The following is a 27,791-nucleotide window of genomic DNA, read 5'->3' as shown; positions in this document are numbered from 1 at the left end:
TGTGAAGTCATATGTCCAACAATATAAATGTTCAATAAATACCCACATAGCTATCTGGTGTCATTTTTTGATTTATGTATACATCATTAATTATTGTAAGCATTTAGGCAGTAAATTAGGATCCTAATAAATTCTATATATTTAAAGTGTGGAATTATAAACAAGAAAACTAGAAATGGAATTAAAATGAAAGTAATTTTACAATGATCTCCCGTGTTCAACTATTGGCTTTAAGGTACCTAACAATAAATAATAAAAAAATAAGGAATGATTAAATAGTTAACTATGGTATCCTAAATCTGTTGAATTTTAGTGTGGCATTATTAAAGTAGCTGTAAACAGTGGAAAGAACATACATGTATAATTTCATTATAACAACAGACACTGTACATTCTCAAAGGAAACTCAACAATGTTCTCACTGTTGTAGTTTATGGTGATAACACCAAGTTTTTTTTAAACTATAATAGATCAGAACACACGTTATGTCTGTTCATATAAAGTACTAAACAAGCTTGTGTAAAATGTCAGAAATAACATATACCAAGGAAGTTGGACAGGCTTTTATAAGACAATTAAGATTTGCACATGACTGACCTCACAATTGACCTTATTTTAGGATTTTATATTTTTTCTACTGTAAAAGCATGTCAAACATGTCCTTGCTACACTTTCCATGCAATATTTTCCATGATTGTGTGCTTTTTAAAATCTATTTTCTGCTATGGTGAAATTAATGCTTCAAGTCTGTATATTTTAGGATTTAGGGGTTGTACTGTGTCAAACTCCCACAGGCCTATGTCCACCAAACACTGTACAGGACAAATCCAGGAGAACTTTGACACACCCTGCAGAGCACAGTGGGAAAAGAGTGAAAAATGGGCAAGTTCAGAAATGAACACCTGCACATTTGTGATTAAAAACAGAACAGAAACCAGATTAATTTTGATTCAAGTTGAGATTTGATGAAATGCACCAGAAGGGGGCATCTATCACTAGTGTAGTAGGCCCTGATCTAATTCCGTTGTTAGTGTGAAGGTTGGTGGACAACACATCCTACCTTTGTCAACAGAAGGAGCAATCTCAGTCATTTTGTTTCTCTCCTAAATGTCCCACCTTTTAGCTTGGTTGGACCAGTGGTGATATTTAGGTCAGGTAAGGACCTGAATTCTTCTGAGGGTAACATTAGAAATACTGTATGTTCGACTGCATTCACATGTGATTCACGATAGGATTCTTCTGCTCTCTGCTTTTGGCACTGATACGCCACAGCGATCTAGAAACAGTAAGCCCCCCCGCCCCCCCCCCAAATACATTATTAATGAATATCAAGGCATAGTTGGGATCATCTAGTAGCCCTGCATATTGGGACACGCGGAACCGGGTAGCTCGCTGCACAGTGCTCAGCGATCGACAGACAGGCCTGTATACGTCTGTGCACAAGAAGAGCAACTTAATATTAAATGCACGTGACTTCACTTGGTGACGCAGCAGCGTCCACACTTAAAAAGAACAGCGGCTATACACATAGCATGCACACTGTGTTACTCTCTGGAACCTTTAAAATGGTGCAACAAGAATGCTTACACAGTCACCAGGTACATGCATTTAGGGCTTGCCACCTTTTCTCTGGCAGTAGAAAGTCCTTGTCTGGTGTCAGTCTCACAGCTGTGTTTCACAGCATGTCTAATTCTCTCTCATTCCGACACTCTCAAAGCCTCATACAAACTTAGCCACAGCAGCTTTCTTTCTTTATTTACCAAGCCCCTTGTGTTCTTTGTATTTCTTTAGTCAGGAACAGATATCCCACCCCCCACCCCCCACCTTTCACACTTACTTTCTTCTTCTAAAAGTCTTTTCTCTTTGGCTTTCACCTTCCTTATTCTTCTCTGTCCTTCGACGTCAAACAAAATAACTCATTTACCCCAAACACACATTTACCCCAGACCTTAACCACAGGCAATCATTTTATATCTGACATACACAAGAGTGATGTGGATTGGAAATAATAACCTTTCCTCATGCTTACAAGTTGTAGTCTGAAGGGAGGATGTTTGATCCGTCACATAGACGACTCTAAGGGTGTCCAAAGTTCACTAAACACAGGTGTTTCAAAAGCACCTAAAACCCTATACCTTTTTCAAGCCAAATTCATCTGAAGGTATAACTCTGACCATTTATCAATGCAATGATCAAACAGTACTTGAATTGACTCAACTCAATATGGCACCATGTTTCTTCAGTTCTTTAAATCGGATAAACAATGTGTCCTTTTTCTTGACTGATGCGCTTGAGCGGCGGTTTAGCCTGCTGCTTCAGCTCCTGCCATTCAAGGTTTGCGATGAGTCATCCTGTTTCATCAGACACAGGCATTTAGCATGGAGACTGGGTGGGTGATGGGGATCTCAGACAGAGCCTTGCATCTGCGCCCACCTCCTGAGTTCACGATGGTTTTCTGTCTTAATCACGCTTGGCCGTCCACGTTCTGAGGTGCTTTATTCTCCATCCTTGTGTAGCAGTCCATGAATGTTGATTGTACAGGAGAGGTTCTGCAGTTTATTTATAACTTTACTATGGTTTGACCCAGGATGTACATTATTGAAGAGGACTGAGCACACAACAAGACTTTAAGCATGCCAACTGCTATTACAAATGCTATTTGCTACTATAACTTATTGTGTACGTGTGTTCTGTGTTTATCTGTTATAGGAGTGAACTGATTAAATGTCTCGGGGCCAAAAATTCAGAGCACACTGCTAATTGCTAGTAATAACCATTCTGTTGATACTTGACATAGGACAAGTTAATGTGTGAAATGTTGAAAGACTAGTGACTCTGTCTTTCAGTCTTTCTAGTGAATCTGGTGAATCTGCAAAAACAACATTGTGCCCCTCATATGGAACTATATTATATAAGAACTACTATACTGTACTATACTATACAAATCCAAATCCTGCTGACGTTAATTAACATTAAGAGATGGGGATGGCTGTAGAAAAAGGGAGGGGGTTGGGTGCAGGGGGCTCTTCATTTCTGAGCTAAGTAGGCTCCTATGGTGAAGCCGACTGCTCCCAGTGCTGCCAAGCTGAAGACTGTCACTATGGAAGGCCAAGAACTACTGAAAACGGAGTCCTTTTGCCTGCCATACAGCTCCATGAAGGCATCCTGAGAGAGAAAGAGAGAGAGAGAGAGTTAGTTTAAAAATAAAAAATATCAGTGCTTTGGGTGCCAACCGCCACACAATGGAGTTACCCTAAGAACTGAAATTGGGGAAATTCTTAACATGTAAATTGAATTTGAGTTTGCCATTTTAGTTTCAGAAGTGTTGGACAAGCTATGTGTACGTGTGCTTGCCTTTACTCATCCCATACGCTATTGAGTCTACTGCCCCTGGTGGTAGGTATGTGCAGTTCTCAGGGGCTTGAGAATTCAGAAGAGCACTTTCTCTTCCAAGGCCTCTTCTGAGTTTAAGAGTGTGAGCAAAGCCATCTGGGGGGGGGGGGTTCTCTTAGAGGTGTCTTGAGCGTTAACCCTCCTCTTCTGGAAGCTCGCCATTGCATGCTAGCACATGCCAGAGACCAAAAGCACCTGATTAAAAAAGGAGTTTATCTACATATCTGGGTCCCACTACAACAAAACAGACACCCATAAACACATACATATATACACACACACGCATGCATGCTCACAACCACATGCACATTCCATCATATATACCACACACATATAGCCACAACAGCCCTTAGTCAACTCCAACCCGCAGACCTGTGTAAATCTCTCTCCGTTTCTAACCCTGTTTCAGTTCTGACCTCAAAATGGGAAGTTCTTTAAAGTACAGGAAAGAGGATGTCCGCTAATGTATCTGCCCAGGGCATACAGCTGGATTGGTGAAGGCTCATTCTGAAACAGGAAGCAATGCACTTGGCTGAATGTCCAAAAAACACAGCCATGGAAGCAAGCAGTTCCTCTAGTGGGAGTCCCTCACGATGTAGCCAGTCTTGGTTTTGTCAGAGACGATTGCAACATGATTAACTCACATCTTACATAACTGCATCAATGTAGGCCTCTTCACTCTATATCGCCTCCTCAGGTCATAGCAGTAAAAGTCAGAGTAATGGCCTCTATTTATAGAAACGTATCATAATTCCACACCCCTGCCTTCAAATGTTACACGAAATGGAAACTACAGCTTTTTTGCTTTATGGGACACACTGCTCATAGGACTAGCTCACCAAACACCGCAGGTTCATAGTATCGAGAAGTCAGAGAGCCACATTTCTGCAGTATAAACGCAAACTAAAGCAAAAGTCCCCTTGTCGAGGCCAAACTTCATGGCATGTGCTTACATTCCAGAGTGGCAAAAAGACGAGACCATTTCCTATCTCCCTCATTCACTTCCTCCCGTCTAGGATAGACAGCAGAGTCTGCAGCACAGCTGCTATAGATCCCTGGGGCTGACACAAAATCAAAAATAAAATCCACATTTTACAATTTATGAGTCTACCAACAGAGAGTTCCAACAGGACGGAGCATGTTCGCTTATTTCTCATTTTTGTCTCATTCTTTTCTCTGCATTCTTTTCTCTGAGTGAATCATCCTGACAGTCCTTGGTTAAGAGACATGTAGGTCAGCACACTCACTGAGGTGAATAAATGCCACACCACACAGCCTGCCCCCCAACACCCCCTCAAAACATGTACCTTCTCTACACCAATAGTTTGAACTTTTCAGGTTGTAATTAACTGACGGTAGATGTTTCCGTGTGATCACCAACTGCGAGACAATGTTCCTAGCAGTAGGCTTTCCTCTGGGAGCCTCCCTGGCTGCTTTTGGCTCCTCAGGAAAAACAAAGGCCAGACAAATCAGGGTGGCAGCAACTTCTTCCATTTTGGCTGTGCACAAAGCCTTTTCATGCGTTTACCCGCACACTAAATGGAAAAAAGATCCTGCCCAAACCTACTGTAAGACACGCCTGCAGGAAAGTCCCATGAAAAGAATGGGAGGAAATGTTCCAGTGCAAGACATAAGAGGGTGAACATTTTCCTGCAGCTCGCAAGCAGTCCAGGCAGTTTGGCTCACACCACTACACATGGTTATGACTCCACGGTATGGAGCTGCTCAAATACTGTCACACAGCTGGGTCAGTATGCAGAGACTATGACTAGACTTATTAATGCAATAAAATACTTTGCCATACATGCGTAAGCCTTTGAGAATTGAGCCTCTAGGTGTGGTTAGCTTTACAACGCTCACTGTGGCTCGAGAATGCAATAGATAACTATTATTAGAAATGACTCAAAGCCATTTTGACATCAGATGTGGAACTCTGGAGTATGTGGTGTCCTAAACCCAGTGGTGTGACAGTGATTATCAAAGGGCTAAAGGGAGACGCATGACTCATGCCTTTCACAGTGTGCTGCCCATCTGGGAGTGAGCGGCGTGCGGTCAGTGCCTCGCCTCATTTCTCAGCTGTCCACCAACCAAGCGCAAGGAGCCGAAAGAAGCAAAAGAGGAGTCATGCGAGCTGTTGGAGGAGCCAGTCAGGTGAGAATCATGGGACAACAGGGGAAGATGACCATCATGCTCTGCTTCATCATTCACCCCCTCCACACACGCACACTCAAGCACACATGCACGCACTTGTACACGCACACACTCACACACACATACCCAGGCATCAGCTGCATGTGACCTCTTTGCTGCTTGGTTGAAGTCAAGCCTGCTTTTTCCATTACGTTGACCTAATGTTGTTGGGTAAATACAGTTTCAAAGCAATGCTGGTCACAAGACCAAGTATTCCAAAAACACTTGATTTTACAACATCTTCCAGTGCTATGCTTTAAAGTGGCAAGCATTAATCTTATAATTCTGCTCCCTTTTTTGACCTATTTTGCTGTTGTTTTTTTTGTTTGTTTGTTTGGTTGTTTTTTTTTGGGGGGGCATTGAAGTTTACCTAGTGGGGTCGATGTCTCGTTCTACTCGAGGGCAGCATGGCCGCACATCCTGATATGTCTGCAGGTCAGTGCTAATTCTCGGATTTCACCTTGTGAGATACATTGCCCCCTTGGCCTCCTCCACTCCAATCAGTACACAGCACCTTTCATTCATGGACTCCCAGGCACAAATAGCACATGGTGCAGCTGGAAGGATCCAACGTCTGCCCTTACAGTTAGACAGGGCTCCTTTTGAGCACTCTGTTTCATTTGGGGGGAAATTTCATGAGGGGTGTCAGCTCAATCAGAATGCAAAGTCATGACAGATCAGGGCTGATTTAACAAACTCCTGTTCATGAGTTAGCAGACAAGAGGTCAAATTGAAGAGGGCTAAATTAGGAGTCAGATTAATATAGATTAATATATAACAGCAAATCTGGCTATGTTATCACCAGGAACTACTATTTATTTAATGGCATTTAACACTGAAATCCTAAAAAGGTTATGCACTCAAATTATAGCAGCATTTCCACTTATTTAGCACTTGTCTTAAACGTCAGTAAATGGTGCAAGTTACTATTCGTGGTTCCACTATCTTCATTATGTCTTTCTCCGGTGGCATTTAGATGTGGGAGCAAACCAGAAACAGTTTTTTCAGCATGAGAGGTCATGTAAGGTCACATAAGGTCACCAGTGACCTACCATCTGCCGCCACACCACACCACACCTGCCCTGCACTGCCCAGAAGTGGCACTGTCTTTATTGCTTCGTTCCTCCATGCGGTCCTGATCCTCAAGAGGGAACCTTCCCTTGCTCTCAGCTGCCTCCCAACCGCAAGTGAGAAGCAGACTAATGAAAATGAATGACAGGGTGGCTTTCGTTGTGTTAGGGTTGGGAAGGCCAATTTTGCCAGCATTCCATGGTAACGTGGTAACACAGTGTCATTGCTAGTCTCACCCGTGATTTAGTTTTGCCACCAGCAGCTTGTCCAGGGCTTCATTTTGGGGGGTTTCAAATTGGTTGAAAGTATTTCTCCTGTCCAACAACAATTTGGTTTTTGTTTTTTTTTTGCATGATTTTCATATCACCCAGATCTTGTTGTAAATAAATTTGCATTGCCATTCTTGGTGTTTTAAAGGTTTTAGTAGCCTTCTAGAATAACTGTAAGCTCAGGGCAACGTACTGTAACTGCATATTTTATATTGTATACTGTATATTGTTACTTTTGTGGTGAACGTTGTAAGCCAGAAGAGGTTGGGCCCCCTTTTGAGTCTTGGTTCCTCTCAAGGTTTCTTCCTCATGCTCTATGGAATTTTTCGTTGACACTGTTGTCTTTGGCTTGCTCACTGGGGGCTTGGACTTGGACATTTGTAAAGCTGTTTTGTGACATCTGTTGTAAAAAGCGCTATATAAATATATTTGATTTGATTTGATTTGATTATCCAAAAGCTCTCGATGGGTATTCTGCAGTACTATATCATTCATGATGTAATGAAATTACATTAAGGAAAATTACAATAACTAATAAAGTAATACTAAAAAGAATCCAAAAATACTTTTGGAAAGTGGTGCAAGTCATTAAAGTGGTTTCTCTGTTGCCCATAACCATAATCTGATTACACTATATACAAAAATGTATATATGACAATACACAGTGTTGTGTATAGTTGCTCTGACCCTAAAGGCAAAGAACTAAATTTGATCCCATAGGAAGACTGTCGTAGGGGATTTTGGAACTGGGAGAGAGAAGAAGGCTGCACAGTTTGAATGATCTAATTGAAATGGTGCCTGAGTAACTGCAATGTTAAAATGATCATCAAAGGCAAGAACCACTCCAGCGTAGCCTCATCAAGCAGTTTATAAACAGGTGATTGGGGCAGACATAACAACGTACACCTGAAGCCATAACACAGGTAGCCAAGGCAGACGGCTGGTGGGTGGCCTCTCATGCTGATTACACACTAGTTCTACCTCCCATATCAAAGTTAGGGATGGGGTAAGCAGTTCCTAAACCGGACTCGGGACACCTGGCCTCCATGCCCGGCGGTCTCCAGAGTGTTGTAGGAAAATGATGAGCGAGGAGTTTGAGGCCTGCACTCATTAGGGATAGGAGCAGGAGTGTCAGCAGTGTGCAGGGGATGAAAGGGTATGGAGTCCTTGAGGAAAAGAGCAGCACAGATCCGAGGGAAGAACCATGCCAAGACAGTGACCTGCCACAGCCAAATAAGCCACAGGGGGGGACCCAAGAATCCACAGGGAGCTCAGGAAAATCCTGCCATGGCAAAACACTCGGTCCAAAGTCAAGCAGCCAAAAGGAAGTTAGAATTACTAACGCTTTCATTTGAATTCAAATCTGTGTCCCAGCCACTGTAGGACTGACAGAAGGTTAGTGTGGTTACTCTGAGATGGTGGAAGTATCACCTCATGATACTTAATATCTTAATATTGTGGGGTTCTAGGGTAAACCAGCCTCTGAGTTTACATATAGTAAATACTCTGGGGTCTGACACAGCACCAGCAATAAGGAAAACCATATTGTAATACTATAGTGATTAAAATAGAACATATGCTACTATATAAAGAGAACATTATATCATTTACAATAACGCATAATAACTGAGGATTTCAGAGGGTTAAATTGCTTCACTGCATTTCATTTTCCAAGAGAACACAAAATTATATTTAACATGTTAAAAACCTATAGTTTATTTTAATAGAAGGAACAGGGCAGTAGGCATATGCAGTACCTTCTCTGTCTTTTCTTGGCACTGATTACAAACCTGTTATACAGATGAAATGTTGGCATGTCATGCATGACAGCTATCAGAGAGGATCTCCTCTTGAATGCAGTATGGTGTTAGAGTGTTGTATTACATCAGTAAGCAGTATGCTCCACGCAACCCAGCTAGACTCTTGTTTTATTCCATTTCGCTTGCCGTTGGCAGTCGGCCCAGAGTGGGTATTAATGGAGCACTACCTGAGGCCCCAGGGGGGTCGAGCTGAGTTAGCGAAAGGAATCCGATTTTCCAGTCTCCAAAGCAACCTGCAAATACTCCAGTTTCCCCTTATACATATTCAAATGTGTGTCTGGTTGGTGTGCCTACATATGCAGCAGAGATCTCCCATGATGCAGTCCCACTTCTCCCAAAGCTGGAAATATGAGGCCATATAACTCAAGGCTAAGGTTTTTGACAGTGTATCTTTTCATGATAACTATTCTTTGCCCTTTACTTGCCACACATTTGTCACTTTGGTATAACATATGTTAATTCCCAGCGTGATTTTAGGAGGGTAGAGTTTAACATAAGTCTTCCTCTGTCTGTTTACTTGCCAACTATCTGAGGATAGTGAGGTAAACCACAGCAAACAGACTGAAATTTACTCTCTGCTTCCATTGTACATATCTGTGTGATGCCCTTTCCTTGAACAATGAGATGCTTCTTCAGCTGGTAACTAATTCTATTATATCAAACACCTTAATAGACAATAGATTCTGTTGCCTTAGAGAATCATGTGTTGAGATATTGGGTTTTTTTGGGGGGGGCGGGGGGTTATTGCCCTGGGATTAGTTCTTCATCTTTTTGAAGCATAAAGGATACAAGGACATGTTTCACACAATGCACCTGAACCAGATATCTCCAAATGGATGGTATTCAATAATTGCAGGGCCTGTTGACAGATACCACCAGCAGGGCCACCAACAATGAAAATATGCAGCATCAAAACATGCCTGCATGCTGTGATCCATCTGACTAGAATTTGCACAACAGCATATAAGTACATTGTCAAGATAATTCATGAAGAATCTTGCATACCTATGTGTTTTGATGGAGGCATTGCTACGCAATCATTTAGAAGGTTTAAACTAGAAACTGAAAAGATGCTGGAAAGAAAAGCTGCTACTGTCTGAGGGAGATTTAGTGTCAGTAATGGTCTGGGTATGAGTGCCCTGTTCCTGAATGTGTGTGTGTGTGTGTGTGTGTGTGTGTGTGTGTGTGTGTGTGTGTGTGTGTGTGTGTGACTGAGTGGTTGAAGCTCTACTATAAATACACCCGGCCAGGCCTGCCAAACAATCTAATAAAGCTGCGCTTATTGTATCTACACAGTGGATGCAGTTTGAAAGGGCCAAGATGACGCACATGTGGGTGGTCAATAATCATAAAGGTCGCTGAGTCATCACCTACAGGGGTCAGACACTCATCAGAGCTGCAGCCCAAAGGCAGAGCAGAGCAGGATGTCTATGCACAACCTCTTTCATGCCCCACCTCCCCTCCACCTCCTGAATAAGGTCACCTGCCTCAACCCATTAGAATGTTTCTACTGATAGGATCCCTTTGTCAAAAATCGTATTTTGAGCAAACACAAGCATAAATTAAACGGAAAATCTTGCTAGCCAGCATCAAGTGGAATGGTTGCCTTGCCTTGAATATATACCATATCCATACAAAACATAATGTTATACAGGCCTATACATATGTGGGGAAGTAACGCACCTGTACAAAAGCGCTGGAGGTGATGAAAAGCAGCTAACGCAATGAAAATGCAAGTGCCTCTGTAACAACCAGCCTACCTCTGCACCACCTCCATCCACCTCACTACCTCTACATGAGACGTTGTTGAGGGGAAACATGGGAGCATCTTTTCTGCTAAAGCCGCGTCGTGTGGTGCAATGTGAGGAGGAAAAAGCAGAGCTTCAAACGCTTCCTGCTTCCCAGGCAAGCGGCAGAGAAGCCGGGGGAGCGTGAGAATTCCCTGCAGACACTGCCTCACGCTCTTGGCTTTGGAGATTAGATGAGAGGCAGCCACAGACACCGTGGGAACCAGAACATTCCTTGGTGGCTTGTCGCGCCTTAAGAGACTAATATGTCTTCTGGGGCAAGTTTATATCCTGAAACCAAATGTCTATGCAGTCCAATGACCAGAGGTAGGAAAACCGCATCCAGCTCAGTGACCCACAAATCACCTTCTGATCTGTGGTTGAGTCATGGAAATGTTTATCCTCAAGGTGAGAGCACTTTTTTTGTGAATGCAGTGTAATGGCTATCAAGGGTTTAGTAATAGTTTCCACGCAACAGCAACAAAGATCAATACAACTAACTTTGTAAAAGGACAAAAGGAGAAGGCTTTTGGCCAAGACAAGCCATTTTTGGTGAAAATGTGGAACGGTTTCATTATACTGGTGGGAATGACATTGTATGAGAAACAGCACAAGCCTACAAGACTGACATTGAACACTTTTTAATCCACATTCACAAGCCAAAATGGGGCTGTTTGAGTTTTAAAGCTCAAAACACTGATGGTCATCTTACTTGCAAGGAAAGCATGCATGTGGGATAACCTCTCTGCCTGGAGAACAGCTAACATTTCCATGGTGTAGCCAACAGTGCCAGAAACGCAAAGGATAAGGCTCTTATGCAGGAGGCAATGCAGCATGGAGCCAATGTGTGCTTACTAAGACAATATCAGTAAGATGACTGGTTGAGAAAGGTTCTTGAAGGTCAAAGTGTTGGGTGGAATGTGATTTAAAGGAAATTGGAAATCCAGTAACTAAGTCATCCCTAAATGGAAGTGTTGAGCTAGCGCAAAAAAAGCAACAGTTATTGGACAAAAATAAACAACAACAAAACAATGTAACCTTAAACTTACCTCATCAAAAGAAACACTATGTACTTGAGTGAACTCTTGCTTAATGATGATGTCAATGGATGGGCATGTGATGCTTTCAAGAAGTCACACCTCTAGGTGGGAACACATTAGGAACCAAATGACATTACTAATAGAGACATTTACATAAATCAGTCCGTGCAGACTGAACAAACTACCAGTTTAAATATTAAAAGTACTAGAATCTGAGAAGTGCAACTAAACTTGAAGTCCAACTACAAGCCAATACTGCTAGAGTTGTTTTAAGCAAGGTGACAACCAACCAAAGAGCCAAGATTATGCATCTCCAAAAAGCATGTTATATTTTACAACACCTTACTGATGATTCACGGGCATTATTGGATTTGGAAAACAAGTTACTTAATAGCATAATGGAAAGTCACTCTACAGTTCAGGTTACTCTTTAACCGCGAAAGCCGATGGCTACCTGCCTTTCGTTTCAGGGTTTCAAGTACTCAAAGTGAGCGATGCGAAACAATGCAAATGGCTGAAAGATAATGAAACCATCAAAGTTAAAATAATAACACTCTGCCAAGCTTCACTGAACACCCCCCTGTAGTCAGGTCTCTCCTTTCATGATGAAAGCTTGTGGAGAAAACCTGTAATGAAACCCTGATGGTTTTGGCAACAGAGTCCCTCTGACTAGGTTGCTGGCTCACAATGAAGCATGGCTTCAGGTATTTGAACTTTTCACTGTGTAAAGGGAACAAACCACGGATTGTGGCTAAGGGAGAGAGAGGCTCAGGCTCTCAGATGACCATTTAAATAAATGAGAACAAAGATCTACTTGAGACATCCTTCGGAGCGTCTTTGTAGTTCAAGAGCCCCGCAGTGTGGGTGTACTGTACATGCAATTGTCACACGAGATTCATTGTCATGAGTTAATTAATCTGCAGGTCATGTAGACAGCCTTTAAGACGCACCCACGCATGCTTTCTCAGTTCCGCTCCGACATCAGTTTTTGGAAAGTTGCCATCAGTCAGACAAGTGAAACTGGAGAAGGTTCTCTCCTTAAACCTGTAGAATTATGTCCCTCTTGGGTTATGTTTCATAAATGTCACCATTATCCACACAAATTCTTGCGATGAGTCAAAACTAGAGCGACATTAAATTGATAGTGTTTTTTTGCACAGAGAAGTTCCACATAAATAAATTAACTTACCCATAGCATCTGACTTAAAGACTAATCAATGCTCAGGAAAATGACATTTGGAATATTTGACATTAATAAATTAATCCAAACAGCTCCTATTGATGGCACATGACATTTGTTTAATGTGTTCAGTTCAGTTCCTCTCCAGTGTTATGGAGCTTTTCCTGTGGCATTTGTCACATGCAGTAACATCCAATCAACTGCTGTGTTAAAAGCAAGGGAGACATTTAACATGGAACACAACATATTTCTCCACTGTCCCTGCATGAAGCAGGACCAGGACACACACACACAAACATATGTGTGTGTGTGTGTGTATATATATAATTAATATTTTAAAATATTTAAATAAATCACCACTCCTTACATAAACACTGGTTGATCCTCTTTATTTTTTTGGACAATGGACAGAACAATTTCATTGCTCTTTCCTTTATGAAAGTTAAGTTCCTTCCCTTTCCTGCCATAAGGATCTCTCCTCCCTCCTCCCTCCGTCCCCGTCTGCTGGCAACGAAGAAAGCAGGGAAAAGTTCAGGCTAAGCAGCACCCGCCTGACTCCCATCCAGAAGGCGGGGGTGGGGGTGGGGGAATGAGTGGAATGTGCTGGTGCGCAGAGACAAACAATCCCACTTTGTTTCATACCGACACAGATACATGGGCCAGGCCTGCACTCTGGAAGAGGCTTCCCACATCAAGCCTACAAGAGAGCATTCTGTGGAGCATCAATGCCCCAAGGCTGCACCCTGTCAGTAAGCAGTAAAAATAATACATACTTGTTTACGATCAGTAACGTGTCTCCACGGCTAAGCGCTTTTTTTCAGTGCCATGTGAGCCTCAGTGAGAATCCGAGGTGATCGTAATCTTCCTAAGTCTTGCACTTTCTCTGTGCAGAGGCAAGGCTCAGCAGTAAGACCCAGGTTTGAGCCCAAGTTGTGTGGCCCATCGCTGGGAGTGCTACTGACCAGGTTCAAATAGCATATAAGAGGTGGTTGTCTGACTGGATTTCTTGCTTTGTTACATTGTGGAGTGGCTCTCAAAGACAATCCTGTGAATCTCATGCAAGCTGATGCAAGCTGATACAAGTCATGAAGTGCTTGACAATTAGTTTGAGAACGAGATAATTATAATCAAGTAAAAAAAGAGTCAAGGAAGGGCTGGTGTCTCTGGAACTAGGATTTGAAAAGCACTTCCAAATCAACTCGGTCAGATTCCACTTCAAGCTTGTTGTGCTCCTCCTGGATGGTAAATGGTCTGCAGTGAAAAAAATGCATTACAATCTTTATATATCCAAGGAAACCAAATCTGAATGTTTGCCTCCATGAGCGTTGGTGCTGTCATGCAGAAAGTTAAAGACCCCCTAGGATTAAGCTATGAATAAAACTTGCAAACAACAGTGGTTCGATAAGAGAGCTGCCTTTTGTAACTGTTCTGTTCTGCCTTCAAATCCTGTGCCTCTGTCTTTAGGACTGTTTTATGCTCCCTGTTCAGAAATGGCCAGCCAGTCCATTGGGAATACATATAAAACAAGGACCAAAGTTTTTCATTTCCTACCCTATATAAATAGAGACCAGTTGGTGATGAGAAACCAAGACATCCTGTGTGGTAATATTATTTTTATATGCACTTCCAAATTCACAAACAAAACCCAAAGAAAGCCCCTAAGGATGTTGCCATTTGTGTCAAGGTTGTATGTGACAACAATTGGTAAAAAGCCTCAAGGGGTTGAGCTGTTTCAAATTAGATGTATAACTATTATACAACTCTGCATCAAATTGCTAATAGTGGAGGTCATTAGTGAAGGCCACACACTCAATAATTTAGTCAATTGTTCTTTTTCTAAATGAGTGAAACAAGTAATTCCATTTTTAGATTAAATAAAGAAGTCAAATGTATTGTGGTGTTTTGCTGTGGGTTGCTGCAGTGGTGTAATTTTGGGACTATATGGGACTTGCGATGTCTCAAATTTTATTAGAAATGTGAGCAGGTGTACAAGTACTAAGCTTGGGGTGACAGAAAATAGATAATTCAGAATTCAGTACTCAGTATTCAAATATATATATAAAAGAACAGCTAATCATGGTAAAGCACTTTGGAATATTCGAATCAGTGTTTTAAGGGTCTGTAGGGGGAATGTAGTTTATAAAAGATAGCTTATATTTAAAAAGGATAGATGGAAACGATGGAGGAGTCACGCTGTACTATCAAAAAACGAAGCTCTGAATCTGAAGCTGGTGAAGAATGAAAAAGTCTGTTCCCAAGTGTCATGATCATGGACCGGAGCTTCTCCTGTTTCCCTGGCTTCATGATCTCTTCCGCGTTCCAGTCCTTAGTTTCGTTTTCTCCACCCCCTCATTTGTTTTCAACGCCCATCATTGCTTTCACCTGCTCCTTGTTTATAGTCTTGTTAGCTTTGTATATTTAAACCGTGTCACCGCATCTTAGGTTTGGTTGGTCATTTCTAGTTCCATTTTTATGTCTATGTATCTTCGATGGTCTGATTTTGCCTCACTTATGGTTATGCTGTACTCGTTCTTTGTGTTTCAAGTTAAGTTACTCTCTCCATTTACTATTGTTATTCTCCTGTTAGCATTATTTCTTGTTTGGTTCCTACATGCGTTCTCTTGCGTTTCTCGTTCTCTAGTCTCTTTCCTCGTAGCTTTGCCCCCCTTAGGTTTCTTTCCCCTTAGTTAACTCATACAAGTGTTTGGTTCTCCTTGTATATCTGTTACCTGTAATTTAGTCTTGGTCATTGTTTACCTAGTTGAGTAACCAAGTTCTTTGTACTCCCCTTCCTTGTTTTTTAACCCTGTTTGTCTGAGTGTTATGCTTCCTTGTTATCCCGTAGGTTCCCACTTTAATATTTAGTCCTCTTATTTATCCAGTGCTCACCCTCACCCTGAATTGACCTCTCATCCTTTTTGTTTGTTCCTGGTGTTTGTTATTAAACTAGTCATTTATTTACATTGTCCTGTTTATCATTTTCACTGTCTTCCCCTATTTTGGATTCTGCTCATTATCAGGTCCAAGTCGCTGGTACTTTGCACGTGTGTTCGACCCCCCATCTCACTCCCATTACACCAAGAAAGCTGTAACAAAATGGCAGTATATTCTAATTGGACTAAATAGTTTGTGAGATATACAAACATGACGTAGAGTGCCTGCAGACAACATGACCATGGTATTGTACAGTCGGTGGGAGCTGGCCTGTTTGGGAGATGGTGAGGTAGTAGTCCACACTGGAGAAGCTTACAGAGTAGATGAGCATTTACAAGTGCAGAGATAAAATAGCTAGTGGGAATGATTGGAAGGATGACAAATACAGATGGGTGATTTTACAAAGGAGAAAGATTTGCTTCTATTTGACTGACAGAATCTGTGGCATGGCTGCAAATAGTAGTTTTCAGAGCTTGTAAGCTTAAACTGGAAGGCCTGTTGATGTCTAAAATTGAAGGAACAGGAGACTGTGTGGGACAGGCAATGCTGAATTTTCTGAAATTGGAAATGAGAGTGACAGTCTGCTGTTTCACTAGAGTGTCCAAAGCCGTGTGCAGATCTGAGGATAAACTGATTGGGAACTGAACAGTTGGGGCATGATTCCTTAGAGAACCAGAGCAGCTCTTGTTGAGTGGGCAGATTAAGAAAAGCTTGTTAAAGTGGATGAGGACAAGTTCTCATTTGTCCTGTTGTAAAGGGTATCTATTTATGCTCCTCCCATACAACAAACAAGTTATGCTGTGGATTTTGAGCCTGTCCAGTAGATGGCAGTTCAACAAGGACTTATGATGCAGGCAGAGAGCAGAGGTCATGGCCACTGTCAACAGGTATAAACTTCTGTTTGAATGGGCAACTGTCCTGTAGGGGCCAATGTGGAATCCAGGAGCAAGAAAGATAAAGTATGGCCAGAGAAGAAGTTTGAAGGAGGAAGAGAAGCAGCCATCATGGTTAAACTTGCTGTTCCATCCAGGTACCCACAAACAGAAAAGTGTTGCAGGCAGGCCAGGGCAGTTGGGGTCAGGGGAGAAGCGGTCTGAAAACTTTCAGCAGCCTGAACAGAAAAGACAACAGATGGCAAGTCTGAACAGCCAGGAGGCTAGAGCAAACATGACTGTGGATGAGTCTCACTATGCTTGACTACAGCAAAGAAAACAAGGAAGCAACTTTCACGAATATGAAAAACAAAGATGGCAAATCCACAAGTTGTGAGTAGACCGGCAAGTCACACCTATGTGGAAATGATACAGAATCAGGCACTGATAAATATCCAGGCCTAATATTAAAAAAAAATTTAAAATTAAAATAAATAATTACCTGCATTACTAGGAATCAACATAACGTTGTATAAGATAATTGTGAAGCAATGAAAGCTAGAGAACTTTTTAAAAGTCTAATAAGTTGCTCACCTAGAAAATTACACGTTTTTGCAAGCTTAGTATGTCCAGGAAGTTCCAATAATCTTGCTGAATTGCCAGACTGACTGCCAATTTACTTGATAGTGCATACAATGCAGATTTCTGGTGTGGCTGATGGAACTTAGCCCCTGATGTTCACTTCACTAGCACTGAAGTTAATGCGTGATGTCAGCATGGGCAGTCATTCTCTGGGCCCCTGCCTGTCTGATGTGGTCTGGCCCATGTTGCGGCTATACTCTGTTGTCTGACGGTCATTAAATAGGGTGTCTGTAGTTTGACGAATGTCCCCTTTCCAAAAGCTACCCCTCCCTGTCTTGGTTAACATATCTTCCAGATCAAAGGGTGCTAATTGCTGCCACAGCTATGGCACGCCTTATTATCAGACACTTTTTCCTGCACACAATCTGCACCTTTGTAATGGGAGAATGTGTGCAATACTGTAGTTGGTCACCAGTTTAAGGTTTAGGTGGATTAAGGGAGAAAAATAGGATGGGACATGCAAACTGGAAAGGTTTTTCTAGCAGGTTCAGCACAACAGACAACGAAATCATAGTTGCATTTAATCATACTGGGTATCTTTACACCTAACAACATCAAATACAAGCATGCCTCTACTATGGGTGTGTGTGTGTGTGTGTGTGGGTGGGTGTGTGTGGGTGGGTGTCTTTGTGTTCTAATCATCATTACATGTTGCCTGAGTAATATGGTATAACCTAGTTTATTGACACTTAAAAATTACATTTATGTAATATGTACTCATAAAGAAACATGTCTAGACATAAAAAAACAAAACTCCCTTGTCTTGCCCATTAAGCTTTGCCAGTAAAAACCATAATTGAACCACCCAACTGACAGTGCTTAAAACGGGTTGTGTACACTTTGTTTACTGCACATAGATGTGCACCAGATGAACTCCACATTTTTTTAATTAGCACCTCTTTAGCAAACCAGATTTGATTGAACAGATCGAACAGGTTACCAAGCCCATTGCTGAAGCCCATGGAAGTGGCCACAATCTCATAATTTCTCTACATTCTGAACGTTTTACTAACTCACTTTCCTCTCACTGAAGAAAAAAGACTCAGTGAAAGACCAGTAAAAGGATCTTGATGCTGGTCAATAGTGCCGGTCTTCTTTCCACCTTTCACAACAGACTAGATACCAGGGTAAGCTAGGCTTCGATAACAGAACGCTGACTTGAACACAAGACGGCAGCATGTTCGCAAGCTTTTACTTCACAGACATTGCACAGACAGCCCCTGCCATCATTTCAAGACTGAGCATGTGCTTTCAGAGGTGATGGCTGAGAGAATATCTGGTAGCACTGAGAGCCAGGGAAGACAAGATGTCAGGAGCTGAGATCACCAGATTAAAAAAAACAACAACATTTTAACCCTCATTATGTAATTTTCAGTTCTTGTCACTAGTTTGGAGTAGGACTTATGCATTGCACCACAATGTAACAAAACAAAAGTGTTGGTGCACTGTCATATATCGTGAAAACTGCACATATACAGAAACATATCAGATGCCATTTCATTAAAACTGACTGAAGACAGACATCTTGGAGGATTGGCTGTAGAACCTTGGTTTCATGCTGCAGAGCAAATATAAATTGGTGAACATGTCTGAGCATTGTGGGCTCCTCCATGCTAACGAACAGGCTTCACCCAGGCCATGTCACGTTCACGTGACATTAAGAGAAGATGGACGGCAGAATGTTAAATTGGTAGTGAAAAGTTTCTCTCTCATTATGAGAGTTTCCGAATGGGAGTGTTATACAGGCAGTCAGACATAACTGTGATGTTATTGTTTGACCGAGCACACTGGATAGGTCTTTTTGGCAATCCTTGGCACGTGTCTGCTTTCCAGGCAACCAGACATCTGTCAGAAAGCTAATGCTGCCACCCCTCTCCACCCCCAGCCATTTGCTTTCCCCCATGGCTCACGTGTCACCCAGTGACAACAGTGCATTATTGATTTTTCACAGGCTGCCTGTGCTTGTAGCCATAGCAGACTCCTCTGCCTGGAGTCTTTCTGCCTCTCACTTTGTCAGTATTAATGGCAGAATTTTACATCACTGCAAAAATGACCCGTTTATAATTATGCCTTCTACAAAGAGCATGCAAATTATAATATTTCATGAAAACGATGAAATACAAAGCATACAAGGGCTGAATTTTGTTGCCAGGGTGCTTTGCATATTCTGCAGTAACAGCAGCAGAGTTAACTGTACTAAGTCTGCTATAAATGTGGCTCTCACCTAGCCCTTTTTGTGGCTTTTCCATACAAAGTGACCTCATGGACAGCAAACTAACCTAATGTGATTCACACAGACCCTGTTCCAAATACAGAAGCAGTAACTTCTGGCAGCGGAGCATGACCTTTGCCTTGGTTGAAGGCCAGCCAGGGTGGGCTGGCTGCTGAGCAGTTGGGGCTGGGAGGCTCATCTCATCATTTTGCCCATGCCACCTGCACCTTTCAGAGACAACAACCGTGCGTGCTCATTCCCAGTGAGCTGCCCTCTGAGGTCGGCTTCCATGAGGCAACATCCCTGGTGAGTTCGTATGGAGGAGCATGTCCAGCCACCATGTCCCAAGACCACAGTCACGTTTAGAGGGCATCTCACATGGCACCGAATATTTCAGGCCCTTGCATGCTGTGAAGAGGTGTCGTCAGGTGCCGTGTGTGGAGAACTTGTGGAAAGAGTGATGGTTGGTCCTTGTTTGAGGGACAACCATTTAGTATGGAAGAACAATCGACTCATCTTTTACCAACGTGTCCTGGCCTCGTTGTGGCTGCAGGAATTGGAGGTCATTCATGTTGGGATGAAGTTACCTGGAAAAAGACTGTATAGGTGTTAATAGGATACATGCAAGAAAACACATGATGCAAAAGTGCAGGTTCATGAGCAAACCAGGAAAGACAACAGCGATGCCATCATAATGGCACAATTACACCTATGACAAACCAAAAAACACTGGGCACACTGACATAGAAAAACTCACATTTATGGATGCAGTTATGTTACAGAATTTCTAAAAGTGGCCATGGTTGACCCTGCTATCCAGACTCAATCCATTGTCCAGAGGTTAAAAAAAACCCTGCTGTCCACACCCATGACTGGCCTCTCCGGAAAGAGACGCCCAGGTCATCTGCTCTATTTATTTACATTCCTAATTGCAACAGTGGCCTCCGGAGACAGGCCCCAGAAATAAGCACTGGAAGGATGTGGAGGGTTTGAGGGAGAACACAGTACAGAGGGTGTGCTAATCCCATATGCTAACAGTACAGTGTGTTGAACAATGACACAGCACTCCATCAGAACAGTAGATTTTACAATTGCCTAGAATCACCGGATCACCAGCACTGCTGAACAATGCTACTGTTAATAGTTTCTGGAACAACTACATGGCAATATTGACACTTCACCTTTGAACAGACCGGTCACAAATCAGCTGGAAAACATCCATATCTGAAGCTCTAAGATGTACATTACTGGCTACAGCTCACCTGCAGCTGTAAAGGCAAAGCATACTGTCCTAACACCACTAGCCTTCCAGACCCAACAACACAAGCATTCCAGATCAAGCAATAACATTCCAGACACAGCAACACTATCATTCCAGATCCAGCAATGACATCCAGATGCAACAACACCAGCATTCCACATGCAACAACACCAGGAACGCAGATGCAAGAACACCAAAATTCAAACATTGATACTTGGCTCTAGAAGTCTCAGATTTAAAAAATGGAGAAGTCAAATACACTGGTGCAAATGATAAGGACATTATGAAAAGGATCCGTCAGACACTTAACTAGGAAGGTCTGTGTGATCTATGCTCACTGTGCCAGTAGGAAGGGTTTATGAGATTACTGGCATGGCAATGATTACTGGAAAGACAGGCAGATGGAGTGTGGTTGAAAAAGGTTCCAGCCAGAGGGCCCTGGGACAGGCAAACATGGCCTTGATCTGCACTAGGCTCATTCAGCTGAATCATGCTCAATTATAGACAAATTCATCTTTTAAATGGTCGGAAAGTAATATTTAACTTATCACATGATGTTCATGATAAGATTATTTCCATTCAAAATCTTACTTTGAGAAAGAGCTCCTCTATTCTGACTCTGCCAGGTGTGAATGTGCACCAACCCCACAAAGGCTCTGATTTGTTCATTATTATAGTCTGCACAGAAAAGTTACAAAGGGCCAAGTGTGTGAAGTATCTAACCATCTCACTTTTACTCGGACCCACCTCTCTCTCTCTCTCTCTCTCTCTCTCTCTCTCTCTCTCTCTCTCTCTCTCTCTCTCTCTCTCTCTCTCTCTCTCTCTCTCGCTCTCTCTCTCGCGCGCTCTCTCTCTCTCTCTCTCTCTCTCTCTGCAGGTGTACTCAGTTCAAAACTTATCAAACCAAAGGGCACCACCATATAATTATATGCAAGAGTAATGTAATGTGTAAAAAGCGATTTATGAGAGCCTCCCATGTTAACACACACACACACCCACACACACACTCAGGAACATACTCAAGCACAAACACACGACTGAAATGAAACTTGCTTTTCTCCAAAATGCCAAGGCCCTTCCAAACAGTGCACGATACACTCAGGCTTTAAAACTGGTTGTTTAAGAAGCTGAAACAGCCCAGATCTGCAGTGTCGTACTGGACGGAGACCGCTGCTGTTTAACATGTCATTTAAGAGCTTGCCAGCTACCAGCATGGCCAGTCACAAATGTCGGTAATGTCACTCAAATAAACACAGGTGGGGCCCGTCGCTGCTGAATACTCAACTAGGAGTAGCTTCTGGCCCTGGTTAACTTGAGCGCACAAGGTATGGGCTTTCCATATGAAATGAAAAAACAGATGCACGGCCATTTGGTTTCAGATCCTAGACTCAACAAGCATTTGTAGTCAGGTCGTGTTCTAAAGCATAACCTGGGCCCTGTTCCAATTATCCAACAGGACTGCTTCACCTCATCTTCTTATCTTGGTCTGTAAAGTTTGAGGTGGACCAGGACAAACTAAATAAACATTCTGCATATCCAATAGGAGAGCATGTTGCCACCTATTTCAGTCATACGGAGATGACACAGAATCAACAGCGGTCTAGCTGCTGTACAAGAGCATGGGAAGAAAAAAAGCCAAAAGGAACATGCACCAAGATGTAGAGAGAATGTGAGTCAGTCAGTGTGTCTGTGTGTTGTCACCTCCAAAGCAGGTGTGTGTGTGTGGGGGGGGGGGGGGGGTTGGGCAGTGTAGGTCATAGACTTAACACTAATAGAATGTTGCAACTCAAAAGCATACAGGAAAACAAACAAACAGCCCTTGTTATTATTGCAGTTAGAATGGTTCAGCTCTGGATCAAGTTTCAGCATACCAGGAGCATACCAGGAGCATACCAGGAGCATACCAGGAGTGTACCAGGAGTGTACCAGGAGCGTACCAGGAGTGTACCCGCAGACATGGCACCTACATTTAAGAGGTGTCTGGACTTCAACAGGAAATGGTAGGGTGGGGGTGGGAAGCGGGCAGTCATCGGTTCACCCTGCCGCCACTCTCACGTGTCATCTAAATGTCATCGCAAAGGTTAATGAGCTCCCACCTCTGTCTCTGGTTTCAGAACAAGGAGGAAAGCAAACATGCATTTGGGTGCTCAGACCGCCCCTGGCTTGGCTGTGGCACAAGCTCACACAGTTTGTAGTCTGTTCACTGGCGATGTCATGGCGCTCACCTCAGATTAGCTGTCAAACCGTACACCTCCACCACCATACTGAAGATTTTGAGGTGTCCTGCCCACACACCAGTAAGGGATGACCAGCATTGTAATGATTGTATAATAATAGTATAATAATTAACATCATGTACATTTGGTGACAAAGCATACTATGAACAACAATTTTAGTGCAAACTATGTGCTTCTCCCAGCCATCACTTTGAAAGACACCAGACCATAGCTTCACAAACCAAGCAGTATTTTTGGCAGAAACTGTATTTGGTCTGCTCAGGCCAGCCAGTAATCACTAGTGCATTGTATCATCACAAGCAGTTCCTCAATCAAATACAGCACATTCAAAGATAAGCTTGTCAAATTGACTTCTAAGTCTTTAATCCACTGTTAAATTCAAATAGAGCTTAGGTTCACCAAAAGCAGAATTGGATATTGAAGTCATCAGCTCCATCAGCTCCACGTTGCACCACAGGCACTCACATGAACTCCTAGTTCTCAAAGACTGCAAATGAGAGAAGAGCAATGTAAATTAAACTGAACTGTCCTGAAATAGTACCTGGGCTATGTAAAGAAGGCCTTATTACACCTGGTCAACTGCCAGATCCTGAAGAACTGACTTAAAGTACATGTCAATGAATAAAAGTAGAACTACAGTACTTCTCCAAAGATACTCCAGACCTGTGCTTTCAGTCAGTAGCAATGGGATCTGAAACTTTACGCTACATCAGGTTTCCCCTTACTGATACTTTTGTGAATGGTGATGCACTGAATTAGAGTAAGGGGAGCATTTCACATTGTAAACTGAAGCTTCTGCAGACACACAAACAGGCAGAAGGGATACTGTTTGTGTGTGGGCCACATTCTTCTCTTTACTAAACCAGTTGTATGCCAACATTCTTCAAATATTTTCTACTGACATTTATGCAACAGGGAGCAAAGAGCAACTAACCGAGACAAGGTCTTCTTTAGATACTGGGGCTAATATATTGGATATTTATATTTCTTTCCAACTTAGTTGTTATGCCAGTTCCCACCCACCAATTAGCTAACTCCCCCGTCATTACAACAACTACCAACAGCAAAGGCACCAGCAAGCATGTGCTTCCTCTGAGAGGAGCGATGCCAAGCACCACATCTTTTCAAACTGCTGTCTGTGACAGAGTGCAGCACTACACACTCAGAAAATAGTGCTAACCCTTGTCAGCAAAGCACAAACACACAGACATGGAGAAATGGCTAGAGTCATAGTGAATGACAGGGGGCAGAGTAATGCCATCCCTCCGACCCAGAGAGCAGCGTCAATTTGCTCCCTGAGATCTCTTGGCCACAAATGGCTGTAGTATTATCAGGGCTTGAACCAGCAAACTACAGATGATAGGACGAATGCTCTTCTGTGGCAATAACTGGGGGCCCCTGGGGCTAATATGTTGGTAACCAGAAAGCTACACATTGAGTATCAGACATTGGTGAGTAATGTCACTGTGCACTCAGACACAACAACACTCAGACACAACATCCAGACCCAAGCTGCTCCAAGCGTAGGACAACAGTATTTTCATTTCCCCTGCATACTGTTCTATGCTATGACCCTTCAGAACATGGACAAAGAACAGACACAGATTAATCCATAGTCCATGTAATCATACAAATACCTTATATGGACACATTACTTGAACATCATATCCTTATTCTCAATGCACCCTCCTTGATTCATCAAAGGTCACGGAATTTCATAAAAGCATCTGAAAATTATCCACATATAAAATCCCTTCACAAGCATGGTGGTCCCTCTAATTGTCAGCTAACAGTCTGGGCAGGAGGAGAAAAGGCTAATTTCAAAGAAAGAATGCATAAATTCCTGGCTATTCTCCCTTTCACTTTCAGGCCAGTGCCTCAGAATGGTGCTTTGATATGTGGCATAAGCTTCCATCTTTAAAAGGCCAGGACTCTAGGGGAATGTTTAAGGATCCATTTTTAAAGATAAAATGCTGCCCATACAATATTGATGACAAACACTGCATGGACACAGAGCGCTGAATAACGCGCTTATTATGCCCAATATCATTTATGTACAGCTGCAGTGAGAGAGAGAGAGAGAGAGAGAGAGAGAGAGAGAGAGAGAGAGAGAGAGAGAGAGAGAGAGAGAGAGAAACTCCACAGGAAATATGTTCAAGGCCTCTCATTACCAACACTGTGATAAAACGTTAACAAAAAGTGTCTTCCTGGTCGTGTTTGGCTATTGCACCCTATAAGGCGCAATAGGGTGGAGCTGGATGCTTAGCTGTGTTTGTTTCAAGGTTAAGCACGTTTGCAGGCTCTTTTCCACAAATTAACTGTAAGCCCTCCACCCTCTTCCTAAAAGCAGGCTTGTCATCTCAGCCCTCAGTGCAATGTTTTGTGTGGTAATGCCCTAAAGGACCATTCAAATTAAAGTGACACGTGTCTTGATGCGTGTCCCCTCTGCTTCCGGTGCACTCCAGCCATCGATTTCAGGGCATAACCAGGATAATGATCCCATCAGATGCTCACACATCACCTGTCATCACCTCTACTACCTAACGCAATGACACACAAATCGTAACTACAGTTAATAATTTAGGGAAAATTAGCTAAAATGTTTGGCCGCTACCTGTGTTGGAAAAATACCGTTTTGACATAGAAAGTCTACGTTATCGAGTATCTCTGAATTGGCTGTACGTATTATCTTTCTGGTCGCTGTGATTCAAATTAAATTGGATTTAGTGGTGGCCCCTTTTTAAAACCCGTCTAACCTGGCGGTTGAGAAACTGATCGCGTCCTTTTTTTTGCATGAATTAATAATGTATCTTTACTTTATCTCGAGAGGGTCACACCTCCTTGCTAATAAGCAGCTGTCATAAATGGCCTTGCATATGGAGGCGTGGTAGAGGTGTGACAGAAAACGCAGTGTATTATTGGTCGGCAAAACTCGACAAACATCCCCAAAACCCAATCATTAGACGGTCTGGAAATGATGTCATTGACAAGAGGCGTTGCAGAAATCGTTGGGCGTGCGAGCCCGCAGCCTACGCCATCCGATGTAGGATTAGTGCTGAATGCAATGACTTACCCATCCACCGTTCTCCTGGATCCAGCTGTGCAGTGGTCCATTCAAATACTCCGTCATCCAGCCCGCAATGTTATCCACCTGCGCACTCATCTCTTTATTCACACATTCTACACACACCGACGCTCCGAACTCGAAAAACGCAATAATCCGACCCCAATTGACCCCGTCCCTAAACAGTTCGTCTATGACAGCTGTGAACCTTCTCTGCGCCGTGATAGATGTTAGGTGTAACTGCTTTGACATCTCGGCAAAGTCCGGCTGATATAATCTTTCCAGCTCGTCGCCGGCCTCGCGCAAAACCCTGTGGAGAGCAGCATACGGGTCGGGAAGGGGCGCGCGTGGGGCTCGGTGAACGGTCTCTTCCTCGTCTGTGCTTGCTTGACATCGCCGCTCCGGAGCGTCAAAGCCATTAGAGGCAGGGTCAGGGTCCGTCTCACGCGAATGGAATTCCCACATGTACCCATTTTTCGACAGTTTGTGGTTGAGATACTTTTCTACTATGTTACGATTATGATCGAGATTTTCGTTTGCCATGTCGCTCTATCGATAGCTCAAAAATACTGGGACTAATGTCCTTAATCCATGCGCATCTTCATTGAATTGACGACTAACGGAATTGTGCCCTTATTTACGAGGTTCAAAAACAGCGATTGGCAAGGCTAGGCAAATTTTAAAACGATAATCTAGAGAAGATCGCAACTAATTGTCTGAAAAACAAATAATTGAAAACACCTTTAGGAACTTACTGTATGCTGCTTCAGTAGAAACTGGGAGTTGCAACACTGGCTCGGATTGCCTGGTTAGAAAAACGCCCACTTTCTCCAACTAGAAAAATCCTTGGAATTGTATCAGGAAATATATACGTGTTGATGTCATTCTGTAACAACCGTAAACCACGCAAGCGGGATCCATCAAGTTTCCGACGATTATCGACAATGTCTACCTGTTTTCAAACCATTTGTCCACAGAACAGTCCAGGGCAACCGATCAGGAAAGACGGAAGAGAAGGCAAGCGCTTCGAACCGCATATATTCGAGTTCCTCCTTCCCGAGCAGTCGCCGACCGGTTTAAATAGAACCTTGAATATTGTCTTGAATTAGTCTTTTGCAGAGCCTTTGCTTAAATGGTGGAGAAGGCCTAAGACTTAAGTCTGCATAACTTGAGTGTTAAGCTCAGTGTCTGCAGCACTGGCTACATATGCGCCGCAAACAGCAGGCTGCGCTGAAGTCTGCGCTGTAGAACGTGCCCTCTTTGCACATTAGTGAGGCATTTCCTATCTAGGCCTACTACGTCACCCATTCAAGTGATTCCTGGACGTACTGCGACTACGGCAGATGCATTCATTATGATTTTATGTTTCACGTTGATCCGGATCTGAAAGTAGGCTATACTGTACAGTATACAGCCCATACAGACTTGCAGTTTTCCTATTTATTTAGAATACAAAACCGTCGTTCCATACGATTTTTTGTAGTGTGAACAGAGTAAAATATGCCGGTAGAATCTACCTAGTAGATTGGTCACCACTTTTGAACACTGAGTTAGATTTATGTCTATCATTAAAATTGGTTGAGTTCTTGATCGTAACTAATCTACCGAGATGTAGTATTGTAACATAAATTTGATATATTTTTGTATCTCCGTCTACAGATGTAAATTATCCCGTATTATCTCGAAGGAAAATCAACATTAAGTAGAATAGAGGCAGAAGCAGAACCGAATTTGTAGAGGATTTGTGCAAGACAGTAGCATTGTTTCTTTGAACAGGACAAGGCCTTTGATCTTTTTCGCTCCTTGCAGTCGCTGCTGCT

At 42.8% G+C, this 27,791-nt stretch overlaps 1 protein-coding gene and 1 long non-coding RNA gene across 5 annotated transcripts; one reads left to right on the top strand and one right to left on the bottom strand.

Annotated features, from left to right (window-relative positions):
- Positions 1-1,953: 1,953 nt before the first annotated feature.
- On the bottom strand, positions 1,954-27,266 carry bcl2b (BCL2 apoptosis regulator b). Of its 4 annotated transcripts, XM_081703292.1 has the most exons (4): positions 25,981-27,266; positions 23,307-23,394; positions 22,896-22,953; positions 21,428-22,774 (listed from the first exon to the last, which is right to left on the bottom strand). In XM_081703292.1, exons 1-4 carry the CDS (start codon positions 26,512-26,514, stop codon positions 22,729-22,731), a joined length of 726 nt encoding a protein of 241 aa, XP_081559418.1. In that variant the 5' UTR covers positions 26,515-27,266; the 3' UTR covers positions 21,428-22,728. The 4 variants fall into 4 exon arrangements, with proteins under 4 accessions (XP_081559419.1, XP_026854062.1, XP_081559420.1 ...); XM_081703293.1 differs by lacking the exons at positions 21,428-22,774; positions 22,896-22,953 and adding an exon at positions 1,954-3,164 and having other exon boundaries at positions 25,981-27,247; XM_026998261.3 differs by lacking the exons at positions 21,428-22,774; positions 22,896-22,953; positions 23,307-23,394 and adding an exon at positions 1,954-3,164 and having other exon boundaries at positions 25,981-27,230.
- Positions 5,051-6,685, top strand: LOC145652587 (uncharacterized). Its single transcript, XR_014118816.1, has 4 exons — positions 5,051-5,139; positions 5,412-5,543; positions 5,948-6,017; positions 6,559-6,685. It is a non-coding gene; the product is annotated as an uncharacterized LOC145652587 (long non-coding RNA).
- Positions 27,267-27,791: the final 525 nt, after the last annotated feature.

The sequence above is a fragment of the Electrophorus electricus genome, chromosome 20 (assembly GCF_041902795.1).
Source record: "Electrophorus electricus isolate QZ-2024a chromosome 20, ASM4190279v1, whole genome shotgun sequence".
NCBI classification, from domain to species: Eukaryota; Metazoa; Chordata; class Actinopteri; order Gymnotiformes; family Gymnotidae; genus Electrophorus; species Electrophorus electricus.
Note: the sequence above shows the minus strand (reverse complement) of the source record. Positions and strands in the feature narration are given on the sequence as shown.

Excerpts from the sequence above, each read along its gene's own strand:
- bcl2b (XM_081703292.1), bottom strand. The coding sequence starts at position 26,514 with ATGGCAAACGAAAATCTCGATCATAATCGTAACATAGTAGAAAAGTAT. Across the intron at positions 22,954-23,306 it reads AATATCCAATTCTGCTTTTG|GACACCTCAAAATCTTCAGT; the intron begins GTGAACCTAAGC and ends GTGTGTGGGCAG. Across the intron at positions 22,775-22,895 it reads GGTTTGACAGCTAATCTGAG|AGACAGAGGTGGGAGCTCAT; the intron begins GTGAGCGCCATG and ends TTCTGAAACCAG.